Source organism: Macrosteles quadrilineatus, unplaced genomic scaffold, assembly GCF_028750875.1.
Source record: "Macrosteles quadrilineatus isolate MER2022 unplaced genomic scaffold, UCM_ALF_1.0 Scaffold_2__2_contigs__length_208266976, whole genome shotgun sequence".
In the NCBI taxonomy this organism is placed as follows: Eukaryota; Metazoa; Arthropoda; class Insecta; order Hemiptera; family Cicadellidae; genus Macrosteles; species Macrosteles quadrilineatus.
In genome coordinates, this window is record NW_026542595.1 from 114,073,941 (window position 1) to 114,090,336 (window position 16,396).

The 16,396-nt window shown below is 32.8% G+C and overlaps 1 protein-coding gene and 1 long non-coding RNA gene across 2 annotated transcripts; both read right to left on the minus strand.

Moving 5' to 3' along the window:
• Window positions 1-1,410: 1,410 nt before the first annotated feature.
• LOC128988047 (uncharacterized) lies at window positions 1,411-4,570 on the minus strand. The gene is made up of 5 exons (XM_054409230.1): window positions 4,505-4,570; window positions 3,843-3,941; window positions 3,089-3,244; window positions 2,302-2,454; window positions 1,411-1,723 (listed from the first exon to the last, which is right to left on the minus strand). Exons 1-5 carry the CDS (start codon window positions 4,544-4,546, stop codon window positions 1,607-1,609), a joined length of 567 nt encoding a protein of 188 aa, XP_054265205.1. The 5' UTR covers window positions 4,547-4,570; the 3' UTR covers window positions 1,411-1,606.
• Window positions 4,571-7,061: 2,491 nt separating this feature from the next.
• LOC128985343 (uncharacterized) lies at window positions 7,062-10,078 on the minus strand. The gene is made up of 4 exons (XR_008490014.1): window positions 10,013-10,078; window positions 8,996-9,094; window positions 7,789-7,899; window positions 7,062-7,421 (listed from the first exon to the last, which is right to left on the minus strand). It is a non-coding gene; the product is annotated as an uncharacterized LOC128985343 (long non-coding RNA).
• Window positions 10,079-16,396: the final 6,318 nt, after the last annotated feature.

The following is a 16,396-nucleotide window of genomic DNA, read 5'->3' on the forward strand; positions in this document are numbered from 1 at the left end:
GTATTTTGTTGAGGGAAGAGTTAATTCATGAGCAGAACACAATCTGTCTTGGGACGCCGACAGTAGTTTGATTTTTTGATGCAAGTTTGAGTGTGTGATTAGGAGAAGTTTTTGAAAGTTCAACAAAGTCTTCCCTATTTTTACACATATGAGAAGTACTACCAGAGTCGAGACACCAAATGTTGTCTTTGGGTTTACATTCTCCGGATAAAAGACAAAGTTCTTCTGTTTTGAAATATTTGTGATTGTATTTAGTTTTTGCCCAAAATGTTTCTGTTGAATGATTATTTCTCCCACATTTTTTACAGAAACCCTTTGAATTTTGATTAAAGTTTTTGTGCTTGCTGTTAACACTTTTAGAGAAAAATTCACCGTCAGTGCTTTGTTTTTCAACTCTATCTTTAGAGTGTGAATTTACTACTACTTTTTGCCTAGCTTCAAATTCTTCAAGTATTTTAATTTTAGCTTATCAGGTTTAGGAAGAGAATCTCGTGACTCTATTGCGACTCGAAAGTTCTCAAATAATGAATTAAGACTGTACAACATCATTATGGACAAAAGATAATCATTTATGACAATGTCTAATTCTAATAATTTATCAACAGCATCAGTAAATTCATCTAAGTGATTTCTTACATTATGTCCATCTTTCAATTTGTGTAGAATCAATTTCTTTAAAAGTGTTACCTTACGGGCAGGACCTTTAGATGCATAAATATTATTCAAAGTGTCCCAAATATCTTTTGAGGTGTTGCAGCTTTTTATATTTCTAAGCTCACCTGCAGAGATTAGTAGTATTAAATCTGATTTTGCTATCAAGTCTTGATTCAACCACCTTTTCTTCTTTTCAGGATCTGTATCATCAGGACATGGTTCTTCACCACAGACATATTTCAACAGATCTGATTTTATTAATATCGCTTGTGCCTGAATTCTCCAAGTATCATAGTTATTTTTGTTTAGAGGTTCAATTCGGTAATTTACAGTACTAGTCATTTTGTGAAAATGTTATGAGATGTTACAAGAACAAAACTTTACACTTCAACCTAGGCTGACTGATAAATTATTTAGATTGAAAAAGATTTAACTTGGGAATATATTAAATTCATGAGTCTAGAACCCTCTGGGCCCATAACCTAAAGGGGAGAGCATATTAAATGTGAAATTTACTCTAAAACTCATGAATATCAAACTAAATTTAGACAAAATAGAAAACTAGTGTTTAATTGAATCAAGGAAAAACACAAATGTAATAATCAAATATAAAAACATAAACATATGACTTAAATAAAATTAATAGTCACATGCTAGCTTATATGCAGATCATGAGTGAAAATCCAACAAAATCTACTCCAGACATAGGTAAAAATGAATCCCTAAACTTTGAGGTGGCAGCCAAATGATGGATTTTTGATAGGAGTACTCAATTCAATTTAAAACTTCTTTATTCGTTTCATGTACAGCAATACAATAAATAGCGTCACAGTTCCTTAATCTAACTCAGTACATTGCATTGAATTGTTCAGTTATGAAATTTACAGTTATGTAGCATCATCATTCACATCGATTAAATTGTACGGGATTTTGGTGTTACAGGCGGTGCAAACTACATAATTTTCCCCGTCTGCATTTTTTTGTATCCAGAATTGGCCGTCTGCATATTTTTGTAAGCATCTTTTGTTTGATTTTGTTTAATGTTCTTGTTGCAATTAGTGCATTTTTCCTGTGAAACAGAAGCTAAATTTAGTTTGGAAGTGGAGTGAAACATAATATAGTTTTAGATAAAATAATCACACAAAACATAGAACACGTGAAATTTGTTTTAAAAATAAATGAGTTTGGAAAAAGAAAAGTTATTGGGTAATGTATAATTTAGTAACCTTAACTGGGTAAAATTGCCTCTTAATGTTTCTATATCTTTATCTGTAAAAAATTTCAATTTAAGTTAATAATTGATAATCTCAATAATAAATACCTAACTAATGTATAAGAAATTGAAATATAAAATCAATAAAATAAAAAATAAATAGAAATATAAAATAAATACAAATATAAAATAACATATAAAATATAAATAATTATAATAACTAAACCAATTCGTAAATTAAAAAGAAAAAACATGTGGCTAGGATTCAGTCGAAACTTCGTTGCCATTGACTGTATATCTAAGGAACGTTACAGCCTCAGGTGCAGGTACGAGGGCATGATTCAAAAGTGTTTGTACTAGAATGTTATCCACAAATATTTAACGATCTCTTGTCTTACATGACTAGATACACTATATGTTTCTAGGTTACTTACTCTTCTACGGATGTTTAGGTTGCATTTGCTGCAAACTGGATATTGTTCCCCGTCTCCATTATCTTCTTTACATAACTGGCCGTCTGAATCTTTGTACAACCATTTTTTGTTTGATTTTAGATTAATTGTTTTGTTGCAGTTATTGCATCTTTCCTGTGAAACAGAAGCTAAATTTAGTTTGGAAGTGGAGTGAAACATAGTATAGTTGTAGATAAAATAATCAAACAAAACATAGAACACGTGAAATTTGTTTTAAAAATAAATGAGTTTGAAAAAAGAAAAGTTATTGGGTAATGTATAATTTAGTAACCTTAACTGGGTAAAATTGCCTCTCAATGTTTCTATATCTTTATCTGTAAAAAATTTCAATTTAAGTTAATACTTGATAATCTCAATAATAAATACCTAACTAATGTATAAGAAATTAAAATATAAAATACAATATAAATATAAAATAAATACAAATAAAAAATTAATAGAAATATAAAATAACATATAAAATATAAATAATTATAATAACTAAACCAATTCGTAAATTAAAAGGAAAAAACATGTGGCTCGGATTCAGTCGAAACTTCGTTGCCATTGACTGTATATCTAAGGAACATTACGTCCTCAGTCAGCACTCCTCGTCCCTGCACATGGGATCACGCCTCCCTTTGCGTTTACTCAGGTGCAGGTACGAGGGCATGATTCAAAAGTGTTTGTACTAGAACGTTATCCACAAATATTTAACGATCTCTTGTCTTACATGACTAGATACACTATATGTTTCTAGGTTACTTACTCTTCTACGGATGTTCAAGTTGCATTTTGCGCACACTCGATATTTTTCCCCGTCTGCACTTTTTTCTTCAACACAAAACTGGCCGTCTGAATCTTTGTACAACCATTTTTTGTTTGATTTTAGATTAATTGTTTTGTTGCAGTTATTGCATTTTTCCTGTGAAACAGAAGCTAAATCTTTATTTTGAAGTGGAGTGAGTCATAATATTGTTGTAGATAAAATAATCACACAAAACATAGAACACGTGAAATTTGTTTTAAAAATAAATGAGTTTGAAAAAAGAAAAGTTATTGGGTAATGTATCATTTAGTAATTTTGTTGCCAACAATTATACCACTTACTTTTAGACTTTTAGGCTATGAATATTTCAATTAAGTGTTCAGAGAAGCTGATGCATTAATCCGGACTCAAGGAATTGTTTTTCTATTATAGTGACCGACTGTGAACTTAAATTATTTTGTTTAAGGCCTACAGCTAAAATTATAATACTTGAACAAATTTGGAAATATAGTCTACTGGTAAGAGTAAGGAACTTTTTAACTAACTTAAATTGGAAAGTTATTGAATTGCATGTACAGGTTAACCTGTATTACATAAATTCAAACGTAAAATCAACTTATATGTCTGTAGGCGTAGGGTTTACCTTGTCTTTGCACCCGGCGTCATCACAGGAACAGTTCTCTGTCAATTTCTCTTTCGCTAATTAGTAAAATATTTTAATTCTCTACTTTAAAACCGCGCAACAGTTACTTACCCCACCGTGATTCTTGTAGTACTGATTGCACGCGTTGCATTCTGTGCCACCTTTCCACCATTTTGATGATGTCACAGTGTTACAGTTGTTACAGATTTTCTGCAGCCACATGTAACAAAAGTTAAGTCTGTAGTGAAAAATAATATAGGCTAGTGGTAGATGTGACCTTTGAAGTTAGTCCAGTCATTGAGTAGTGGAGATTCAACAAAATTGTTTCAAAAGGTTCTCAACAGATTTCATTACTTTTATACCTCCACACAACACAACCACTTTGAGCAGACTTTGAACAGACTTTGAGCCAACCACCCACTAATGGTTTTTTTCGAATACTTCTTTCGGGCTCCCCTTCCAAATTAGCTGTGCAGATTCTAATACAAATTATTAAGAATTATTATCTTAGTGCAAGGACAAGGTAGCTAAAGGTCCATAGTTCTTTATTAAGGAACTATAGAAGCTAAAATTATTTTATGATCACTGCTGTTTAAAACCCTATATAAAAAACCAATCAAGAAAAATATTTAAACATTTTCAAATCTACTAAATCCATGGCAACGATGAGAAACCATCTAAATGAGGTTTTATTAACATGTCTCACTCATTACACACGGGCCCATCTAGGAGGCTAACTGTCTCCTTTAAAACCGCCCAACAGTTTTACTTACCCCACGGTGATTATTCGGCCATTGAAAGCAGGCGTTGCACATTGTATTCTTTTTTCTCCATTTACTGGTCTGGTCAGTGCCACAGTTTTTACAAGTAATCTGTAGCCACATGTAACAGAAGTTAAGTCTGTAGTGTAAAATAATATAGGCTAGTGGGAGATATGACCTTTGAAATAAGTCCATTCATTGAGTAGTGGAGGTTCAACAAAATTGTTTCAAAAGGTTTCTCAACAGATTTCATGACTTTTATACCTCTACACAGCACAAAAAAGTCTACCGAAGTCTGACTTGGGGAAGTTCCTGATATTAGGTTATTTAAATTAGAATAATAATTGCTCCCAGAAAAAAAAATTGTTAAACACATTATTGCTAGATGTAGGGTGTAGTATATAGTTTTTAATGTTTACGAGGGTGGGGAAACTAAATCTGCAACTTAAATGAGATTTGACCTCACAAAATCCTACTACCGCATCAATGTTCCGTCAAATCAAATCAAATCATCTTTATTTTTGCACAGAAAAAAACTGTATAATAGCGTCACAAGAATATATAATAAAACTAAATTATAAATGCTGTTAGAACTAAAACGCAACTGAACAGTATCTTAATTCGATCGGCAACTTAAAAAATCTTTCACAGTGTAGGGAGCTTGTTCCAAGAGTATGCGTTTGACCGCTCTCCCAAATTTGTCTTTGTCTTGCTCCACTTTCAGGGGTTCAGGCAACACATTGAAAAACCTGATACTATTATAAAATAGGTGTCTCTCAAAGAAACTTGTCCTGTGCTTAGGTAGCTTAATATTGTTTTTTTGTCTGAGAGTGTACTGCATTGAATGGAACTGCGGTTGATACAGTTAATTTCCTTTTAAAAACGATAGACAACTGAGTATGTATATGGATGGAAATGTGAGAATATTGTATTCCTTGAAGAGAGGCTTGCAAGAAGTACGACGGGATATTCTGAAGGCTGCTCTAAGGGCTTTTTTCTGAAGACGGAAGACAAACTTTGTTCGTACGCTCTCACAGCCCTAAACTGCCACCAAATACGACAATAATGGGTAAATCAGTCCATAATAGGCACTCAAGGTTACACGAGAATCGGTAAACCTCGAAAGACCTCTGATCACAAAAATTCCTGTGCTAATTCTTCTTGATATGAGCTCTATATGGTCATGAAAGTTGAGCTATCTGTCTAAAACCAAACCAAGAAACTTAGCATTGCTGTAAGAAGAGATCTCTTCGTCACCTATCAAAACAGTCAGTGTGACTTGCTTTTTTGAGCTGTTAATATGGTATTGGAGCATTTTTGTTTTCTTGCAGTTTAGAAGAAGTTGGTTGTTTTGGAACCATTTGCAACAAAAAGTAAAAACAAAAACAACAAAAGTAAAACAAACTGCAATCAAAATATTAATAACGAAATTAGTATCCTACACCAAAATATCCAGCACCTACCCTCCAGACTAGACATGTTGTCTATCTTACTAGATGAAATTTCAGTGGATTTATTAGTACTGACAGAACATAAAATGAAAGAAAATGAAATAAATCGTTTGAATACAAAAAATATGACAGTTAAATCTTGTTATGCTCGAAAATTAACATGTGGAAGTAATGTATTAATTTTGGCCAGATCAGCACTTTATTTATTAATTTATTATTATTAGAAACATCGTCTTTAATTAATTGATTTTAGTGTAAAGTTCAATGAGGATATTTAGTAATCATTGCTTTGTCTGAAGAATGCATATATAAATTATTTCCTCATTAAATTTAGTTTTAAAAATACATTATTGGTTTAAATTGTGTATTTTATAATCCAATCAAAATTGCAGTCTTGAGAAAATATTTTTGTTCACTAATGTGTATTTTTATCATATTTAAGTATTCAAACAGATCAGAAGGAATTATTAAAAAAAAAATAGCAAACCGGCCATTGGTGACCTGCATGTTCATAGGATACACTACCAACCACTTAGCTAAAAGATTCGCCCAATCCGATGATTTCGAGGTGTATGTCTAAACCAAGGATTATGAACACCTCACTATGCCCCAGTGGTTGTAGTATATCGCTACAAACACACAGATCGCCAATTATTTGCCACACAGGACGGGATTCGAACCCGAGCAGACGAATGCCACTGGCCAAGTGACACACGCCCTAGCCTTCTCGGCTATCTGTGCTTGAAGACTGAGTCAAAAACCGGTATTTAAGCTGACGCCACTGATTGCGAACAGATAGCGCTACAGATGGTTGTTCAATGCGTTACTAGGTAGCAGCACTAGTTAGTCACGAACTATTTAGATGATATTTTTCAGTTTATATTGTGTTCCTGAGATTTTGCTGCAAAACATTATTTTCCCTAAAATGGCTTTATTATGACAACCTCGTCCAACTAAATCAAAGTTAAATTCAATATTACACAGTAAACTATATGTCTTTTGATTTTATGAGATTTTGGTTTCAAACAATGCTATCAGAACATAAAAATGTATAGGAAAACCAGGAAAATTACAACAAAAACTAAGTTTTATTTCATGTTTACTACAAATACGAGGATTTATCTTTGCTAAACATTTTCTTATCGTCTTATTATTCAAAATTAGCCTAATTAATAAAATAGTGACAACATTACAGTTAAAATTCAACAACAGGTAATATGTGGAACAATGTTTAAATCCACTTTTTGTTTTTGATGTTTGTAAATAAATACTTGTAAATTGTCTCTAGCTACGCTTATTTTAAAAACAAGTTTTAGTATTATTTATGACTGGATAGCGTAATATGTATCAGTTATTAATGTGACATTCACAGGTTCTTCCAAGGACGAAGTTCTAGCCACGGGTTCGGTAGTGGGAGGTTCTAAAGTGCTCTTCTCCAAAGTGTTCTTCTCTTCTACAGTGGGGAGTTTGACTCCACCCTGCAGTAAAGATAATTAGTTTCTAATTTACTACAAAAAACTCTAAAATATAAATCAGAATATAAATCCGGAGCCTAAGCTGAGTAGGTGTGGTCCTTCAATTGTTGAATCCTTCGTTTAAGACCACTCAAACTTCAGCAGAGACTATGGGGAGATTTGGAAATTGGGACCGATACAAAAAAAGTCTACCGAAATCTGATATAATATAGTTAACATGGTGTCAGAATAACTTGTGAGAATGGATTGTAAACCTGCACCTCTTGATTTGAGCAATACTACTACCAGCTTAAATTAGATTCAATTATATTCATCCTAAATTAAAGTATACTACCTAATTGGCTACATGGTAGGGGTATAAGTTACTTACCCCATTGTGGTTCATTTGCCATTGATGACAAGCATGTCATTTTTGGCCCCACCACCTAGTTGTTGTTGTGGTGGTGCAGTTGATACATATTTCTTGTAACAGAAGTTAAGTCTGTAATGAAAAATAACATAGGCTAGTGGTGGATATGACCTTTGAAATTAGTCCATTCATTGCGTAGTGGACGTTCAACAAAATTGTTTCAAAAGGTTTCTCAACAGATTTCATTACTTTTATACCTCCACACAGCACAAAAAAGTCTACCGAAATCTGACTTGGGGAAGTTCCTGATATAAGGTTATTTAAATTAGAATAATAATTGCTCCCTGAAAAAAATTTTTAAACACTTTATTGCTAGATGTAGGGTGTAGTATATCGTTTTTAATGTTTACGAGGGTGGGGAAACTAAATCTGCAACTTGAAATGAGATTTGACCTCACAAAACGCAATGGAAACGATAGTACGATGGTAACGATAGTAGTATGCTAGTAAGGAAAAGACCATAGTCTCAAATTTGAACTTTCACTTTGGCTAAAAAACAAATTACATTGCTCTAAATCAAATCGAAGATTACTAAGATTGCTTAAATAAATAATTTGAACATCCTAGTATTTTACTATGAATATTTAATTAATCTGTCATCCTCTTACAGTTGAATTGAACGTATCAATGATTAGCATTACACATAGTATAAATAAGTCAACCCTAAGTATGTCTTTACGTTTTTATCCAAATGCTGAATTTGTGACACAAAAGCTGAATGTTTACAGTTGTTATGTTAAGCAAAGTATTTTATGCCAAAAGCTAGTTTAGAATCTTAGCGCCGGCTGCTAGACTTTGTCAGACTTTGAGCCAACCACCCACTAATGGTTTTTTTTTCTATCGGGCTCCCCTTCCAAATTAGCTGTGCAGATTCTAAAACAAATTCTTAAGAATTATTATCTTAGTGCAAGGACAAGGTAGCTAAAGTTCCATAGTTTTTTATTAAGGAACTAAAGAAGCTAAAAATTATTTTATGATCACTGCTGTTTAAAACCCTATATAAAAAACTAATCAAGAAAAATATTTAAACATTTTCAAATCTACTAAATCCATGGCAACGATGAGAAACCATCTAAATGAGGTTTTATTAACATGTCTCACTCATTACACACAGGCCCATCTAGGAGGCTAACCGTCTCCTTTAAATCCGCCCAACAGTTTTACTTACCCCACGGTGATGTTTGGGCCACAAAAAGCAGGCGTTACACATAGTTTTATTATTCCTCCATCTACTGGTCTTGTCCGTTCCGCAGTTATTACAGGTAATCTGTAGCCACATGTAACAGAAGTTAAGTCTGTAGTGAAAAATAATATAGGCTAGTGGTGGATATGACCTTTGAAATTAGTCGGTCAATGAGTAGAGGAGGTTCAACAAAATTGTTTCAAAATGTTTCTCAACAGATCTCATTACTAAACTAATAAACTAAACTAAACTAATATTTTTGTTCACTAATGTGTATTTTTATCATATTTACGTATTCAAACAGATCAGAAGGAATTATTTTTAAAAAAATAGCAAAACGACCATTGGTGACCTGCATGTTCATAGGATACACTACCAACCACTTAGCTAAAAGATTCGCCCAATCCGGGCTAGGTAGCAGCACCAGCTACTCAGGGACTATTTAGATTTTATTTTTTTAAACTTACATTAAGTTACTGTGTTAAAAAAAACTTAATTCACGCTATGCAACGGAACTAGACTGACGATTTAAAAAATTACACCAAACTTGATCGAAGCAACAATCATCAGTGTAAGTTCAAAGGAGAAATAGTCTTAATCCCAAGAATACCGATTTCATCTGAAATACCTTCTGAATTCAAGCGACTACAATTTCCTTTGCGTCTTGCTTTCGCAATGACCATTAATAAGGCACAAGGGCAATCCCTGACTATCGCTGGTTTAAATTTAGAAAATGCATGCTTTTCACACGGACAGCTGTATGTTGCGTGCTCACGTCTTGGTACGCCTAAAAACTTATATATTTATACACCTAATGAAAAAAAATCATAGTTTATCCACTGGCATTAAAGTAAAATAAATATTCTATACTTGTTCTTAGTATACTTTTTTTATTATTTATCGTAAACAACAAATTACCATTTAAAAATATAGTTATTAAGCACAGCAACTCGCGCCGGGTAACTGCTAGTAACCTATAAAGTATTTAAAAATATACTTTACTGTTGATGTCGAAAAGCCTAATTCTTTTTTCTTGGCCACTTTCCCCGAGCCATTCCTGGAGGCCTGCTCTCCTGGAACAAAACACATACGTCATTATGGTGATTTCAATTATTTTAAAATCAAATCACATGTGGCAGTAGGGGGGTCTATTATAGATGATGGTTATGAAATCATTTACTGCCAATCTCTACATAACCATTCACGAAGGAACGGTCAACAAACTTACTTGTAAACATACTAACTTGTAAATCATTAAATGGAATTCTTCATTTAAAGATTTAGTTTTATTTTAAAACAAGAAACGTCCCCCATGGTTGTTGTACGCCAAAAAGACAAAGTCCGAATCTGCTTAGATCCAACCGATTTGAACAAAAATATTAAACGTCGCCATCACCCACTTCAAACTTTAGAAGATTTATCATCTAGGTTAAATGGCTCAAGATTTTTCACACTCCTAGATTGCAGAGAATGATTTTGGCAAATTAAGGTTTCTGAGCGTACTTCTAAGTATTTAACTTTTTCCACGCGCGGATGATCCGCGTCGTGTGGCCCCGGCCTTACATTCGGGAACTAGTTCCACACGCGACGTGGCACGGGCAAACGTTTTGTCATGACTGGGGTTGTGGCTGGCCTTGCTGCCCCCCCCCCCCCCCCCAACCACATTATCAGAACAATGTCGATAGTATTTGTCTTTCTTTACTGACAATGAGAATCGCCGTCGTAGATTATATTTTAAAAAATATATTGAAAAATTCTAACTAATTTATTTCAACTACCTTGTATATACTAAAATATACTGGACAATTAAAGAAAAAAGTTAATAAACTTACTTAGACTGTCCATTTACAAGTCTCCTGGTAGCTGTTGCTTTGGTAGCTGTAGCTGTAGGTTTTGCTGTTTGGCTTGTAGGTTTAGGAGTTAGTTTAGGAAATATATTTAGTTAGCATTAATATATTTTATTATTTGTTTTCAATTTGCATGTTGAATTAATTATAAACACTTAAAAATTTGAAATTAGAGAGCCAAGCAAATAAATGTGAATCATTAAAAGTTGTGAATTATCTATTGGGTTGTATCTATTGGGAGAAAAATAAACAATTTGAATAACAGAGTTAATTTTTAAACAGGTAAGGTTCTTTTTGAAATTTTGAATGATGCCTTAGTCAAGAAGCAACAACTTTGACATAAATATGGCAAAAAAATTTAGTTTCAGGTTAGATAAATAAAGAGATTTTTGTGGACCAAACATTCGTCAAGAAACAGGATACTTGTACGATTATGAGTTCATATCCTTATTTAATAATACTAGCCACCCATTAAACAAATCAGTTGTCATTCAAGCTTTTTTTTGTTTTGATCGATATGTTATTGGGAATGACTTTAAAACAATTGGGGGTTAGCGGTTTTTCCAACGGGAAAACACTGCCAACCAGACGATGTAATTACAGCTCTAACTTAACACCAAAGTTACTGTGCCTAACAGGAAGTATAGTTTCCTGTTATAACTGAAATGAATCTATAAATTTACCTCCGTCCCTTCAAAGGAATTATAGAGTTCTGCGGACAAAAATGTGAAATAGGCTACTGTGTGTTCCTAATTGACCTGCATTGTGTTGGTATCAAAATGCATGGTAAAACTGAAATATCAAGTGACTCTAGGCAAGGGGCTGAGCTTTTATTTAAAATGTAATAATTCAAAAATCCTAAATGTAATCATACACTATTGTTGTTATTCTCCTCACCTGTACATTTGAAGCAGTCGATGTGGAAAATCATGTTTTTCACCATCAGCTCCTCCCCAAAATATCTCGTCTTACACCCAAAACAATACCTCCTCGCACAACTCGTCTTAACTGCAGACAACACACACACCCACAACTCATAGACATAATCAATCTTATCTCAGTAAATAAATCAGCACTTATCACGTAACTTGTATCCAAAAAATATTCTCTCAAAGACATCTCAAACGTTAATGCAAACTTACGTGCACGTGTGCGTGTTGGGTTATTGTGTATAAAACACAAGCACTAACCCAACACAAAAATAATAATGGATGTTGGAATCAGACTGCTGTACTGGGTTTCATACAGGTTCATACAGTATCACTGTCACAACTTATACATATCTTTCACATTAATAATAATGCAAAAATATAACTGTTTATCTTTACAAGCCAAAACACGGGCTAAGTGCACATTCATATCAAATGTTGAATTTGATCATGTTCTACCAATTAGTGATGGTTAATATGATTGATTTTTTTATTTGAACTATGCAACACTTCAATATTTTCACTGTTATTTATTATAGAATAATTCAACTTCATCATATGTTTTTCTTTTTATTAATATGTCAATCCATCTCCCTTTTCAAACCATATATAATAATTAATTGTCCATACAGACCAATAGGTAATAAATATAATATATCAATATAATATACAATATAATATAGAAAACTTTCAAATAAGGGGAGATTTTCAATAGGTATTTTTCTTAATTGACCAGTATTTTCAGATTGCGCAACTGGTTTGCAACGACAGTTGTAAAACAGTCACACCGTGTGCGCTGGGCCTAAGTGTCATGATTACCAGCTTTACATGACAAAATACACTAAATGTTTCTAGGTTACTTACCCCATTTGAGTAAAGGTACATGTGACACGCGTTGCATAATGGCATGAAAGAATATCTCGGGTGTTTAATTGCTATGTTACAAGTTGGATTGAAACATAGCACATTCATATCTTGAACCTGTAAAACAGAAGTGATGTACAGATTATTCACTGTAAACAATTCAGTTATACATTACAGTCAAAAGGCATAAGAGGCTGTAACATTAACTGGCTTAAATTACCTCTTAAAATTTCTATATAATATGTGGTACTTTGTATGTATGGAACTAGACTGCGAGAGAGAAAGATGTTGAAATCATCGAACAAATTTGCAGACACGTGAAATTTTTTTCTTAAAATAAATGAGTATGAAAAAAGAAAAGTTATTGGATAATGTATAATTTAGTCATTTTGTTACCAACAATCAATGCCGTATTTAAGGTACATGCGACCGTAGGCCAAATTACTTAAGCGGCCCCCATCCCTGTGGTTGAAATTCCCTACGATAGCTGTGAAATAATGAAAATGTCCCACGATCATCGTCACCAGCAATTGTGTATGAAATTGTGTACATCTCAACATTTTCCTTGGGCTACAATTCCGGGTAAATCATCATTGACACCCTTGATCGCGAAGAAATCGTGAACACTGCTTTCCCTAAAACAAGGGAATATCGTCATCGACACTTGCGACCATAGCGAAATCGTGAACATCTCCCTCGGGCTGCATTTACGGGGAAATCATCACCGAGACTCAGGACTGAGGCAAAATCAATTCAATATAGTGTCAATTAATAATATTCTATCCTCCTATATTTTAATACCAGCTGATTGGTTAATTATTTATTGTTTTTCTGTTGTGAGTCCGTTGTACAATTTAATGTTTTGTTTTAGTGTTTGTTATGAACACATGAAGCTATAGTTGTTACCATAGCAACCCAAATGTTTATTATGCAATGCTGTTTATTTTCTATTCTGAATTTAATACAACATTAATACAACATTTTCTATTCCGATCAGAAGGTGGGTGATGTACGGACTATTCACTGTGAACAATTCAGTTATACATTCCGGTCAAAAGACACAACAGGCTGTAACCTTAACTGGGTTAAATTGTCTCTTAATGTTTCTATATCTTTATCTGTAAAAATTTCAATTTAAGTTAATACTTGATAATCTCAATAATAAATACCTAACTAATGTATAAGAAATTAAAATATAAAATACAATATAAATACAATATCTTGTCTTACATGACTAGATACACTGTTTCTAGGTTACTTACTCTTCTACGGATGTTCGTGTTGCATTTGCTGCAAACTGGATAACGTTCCCCGTCTCCATTATCTTCTGTACAGAACTGGCCGTCTGAATCTTTGTACAACCATTTTTTGTTTGATTTTAGAAGAAAACCAATTTTCAAGAAAACCAATGTGTTGTACACATAATAGTATTAGATTATGCATAATAGTCAAGGAAGTAACTAACGACACCAGATTAACAAACATCTAGCTCAAAAGTGGACGGAAATAAATGTTATCATTTTGATAATATTTTAAAACTTATCATCACCTTCATCATCTTCCTCCTCTTCATAAAAATTCCCTTTTGGTGTCCCTGGAGTGGCAACAGCAACTTCCACTGGGAATTCTTTTGCTATAAAAATAAGTCAAATCAAATAAATAAATAAAAAATAAATATTTCTTTATTGTCACATAACGTTTTGTACATGTGCATAGCTAAATTTAGTTAAATGATTTAGTTAGCGTTTAAATGGTTACTGGGTTTTTAACATTCAAATAACGCAAGGCGTATTTTGGTGAGGGAAGAGTTAATTCATGAGCAGAACACAATCTGTCTTGGGACGCCGACAGTAGTTTGATTTTATGATGCAAGTTTGAGTGTGTGATTAGGAGAAGTTTTTGAAAGTTCAACAAAGTCTTCCCTATTTTTACACATATGAGAAGTACTACCAGAGCCAAGACACCAAATGTTGTCTTTGGGTTTACATTCTCCGGATAAAAGACAAAGTTCTTCTGTTTTGAAATATTTGTGATTGTATTTAGTTTTTGCCCAAAATGTTTCTGTTGAATGATTATTTCTCCCACATTTTTTACAGAAACCCTTTGAATTTTGATTAAAGTTTTTGTGCTTGCTGTTAAAACTTTAAGAGAAAAATTCACCGTCAGTGCTTTGTTTTTCAACTCTATCTTTAGAGTGTGAATTTACTACTACTTTTTGCCTAGCTTCAAATTCTTCAAGTATTTTAATTTTAGCTTATCAGGTTTAGGAAGAGAATCTCGTGACTCTATTGCGACTCGAAAGTTCTCAAATAATGAATTAAGACTGTACAACATCATTATGGACAAAAGATAATCATTTATGACAATGTCTAATTCTAATAATTTATCAACAGCATCAGTAAATTCATCTAAGTGATTTCTTACATTATGTCCATCTTTCAATTTGTGTAGAATCAATTTCTTTAAAAGTGTTACCTTACGGGCAGGACCTTTAGATGCATAAATATTATTCAAAGTGTCCCAAATATCTTTTGAGGTGTTGCAGCTTTTTATATTTCTAAGCTCACCTGCAGAGATTAGTAGTATTAAATCTGATTTTGCTATCAAGTCTTGATTCAACCACCTTTTCTTCTTTTCAGGATCTGTATCATCAGGACATGGTTCTTCACCACAGACATATTTCAACAGATCTGATTTTATTAATATCGCTTGTGCCTGAATTCTCCAAGTATCATAGTTATTTTTGTTTAGAGGTTCAATTCGGTAATTTACAGTACTAGTCATTTTGTGAAAATGTTATGAGATGTTACAAGAACAAAACTTTACACTTCAACCTAGGCTGACTGATAAATTATTTAGATTGAAAAAGATTTAACTTGGGAATATATTAAATTCATGAGTCTAGAACCCTCTGGGCCCATAACCTAAAGGGGAGAGCATATTAAATGTGAAATTTACTCTAAAACTCATGAATATCAAACTAAATTTAGACAAAATAGAAAACTAGTGTTTAATTGAATCAAGGAAAAACACAAATGTAATAATCAAATATAAAAACATAAACATATGACTAAAATAAAATTAATAGTCACATGCTTGCTTATATGCAGATCATGAGTGAAAATCCAACAAAATCTACTCCAGACATAGGTAAAAATGAATCCCTAAACTTTGAGGTGGCAGCCAAATGATGGATTTTTGATAGGAGTACTCAATTCAATTTAAAACTTCTTTATTCGTTTCATGTACAGCAATACAATAAATAGCGTCACAGTTCCTTAATCTAACTCAGTACATTGCATTGAATTGTTCAGTTATGAAATTTACAGTTATGTAGTATCATCATTCACATCGATTAAATTGTACGGGATTTTGGTGTTACAGGCGGTGCAAACTACATAATTTTCCCCGTCTGCATTTTTTTGTATCCAGAATTGGCCGTCTGCATATTTTTGTAAGCATCTTTTGTTTGATTTTGGTTAATGTTCTTGTTGCAATTAGTGCATTTTTCCTGTGAAACAGAAGCTAAATTTAGTTTGGAAGTGGAGTGAAACATAATATAGTTGTAGATAAAATAATCACACAAAACATAGAACACGTGAAATTTGTTTTAAAAATAAATGAGTTTGGAAAAAGAAAAGTTATTGGGTAATGTATAATTTAGTAACCTTAACTGGGTAAAATTGCCTCTTAATGTTTCTATATCTTTATCTGTAAAAAATTTCAATTTAAGTTAGTAATTGATA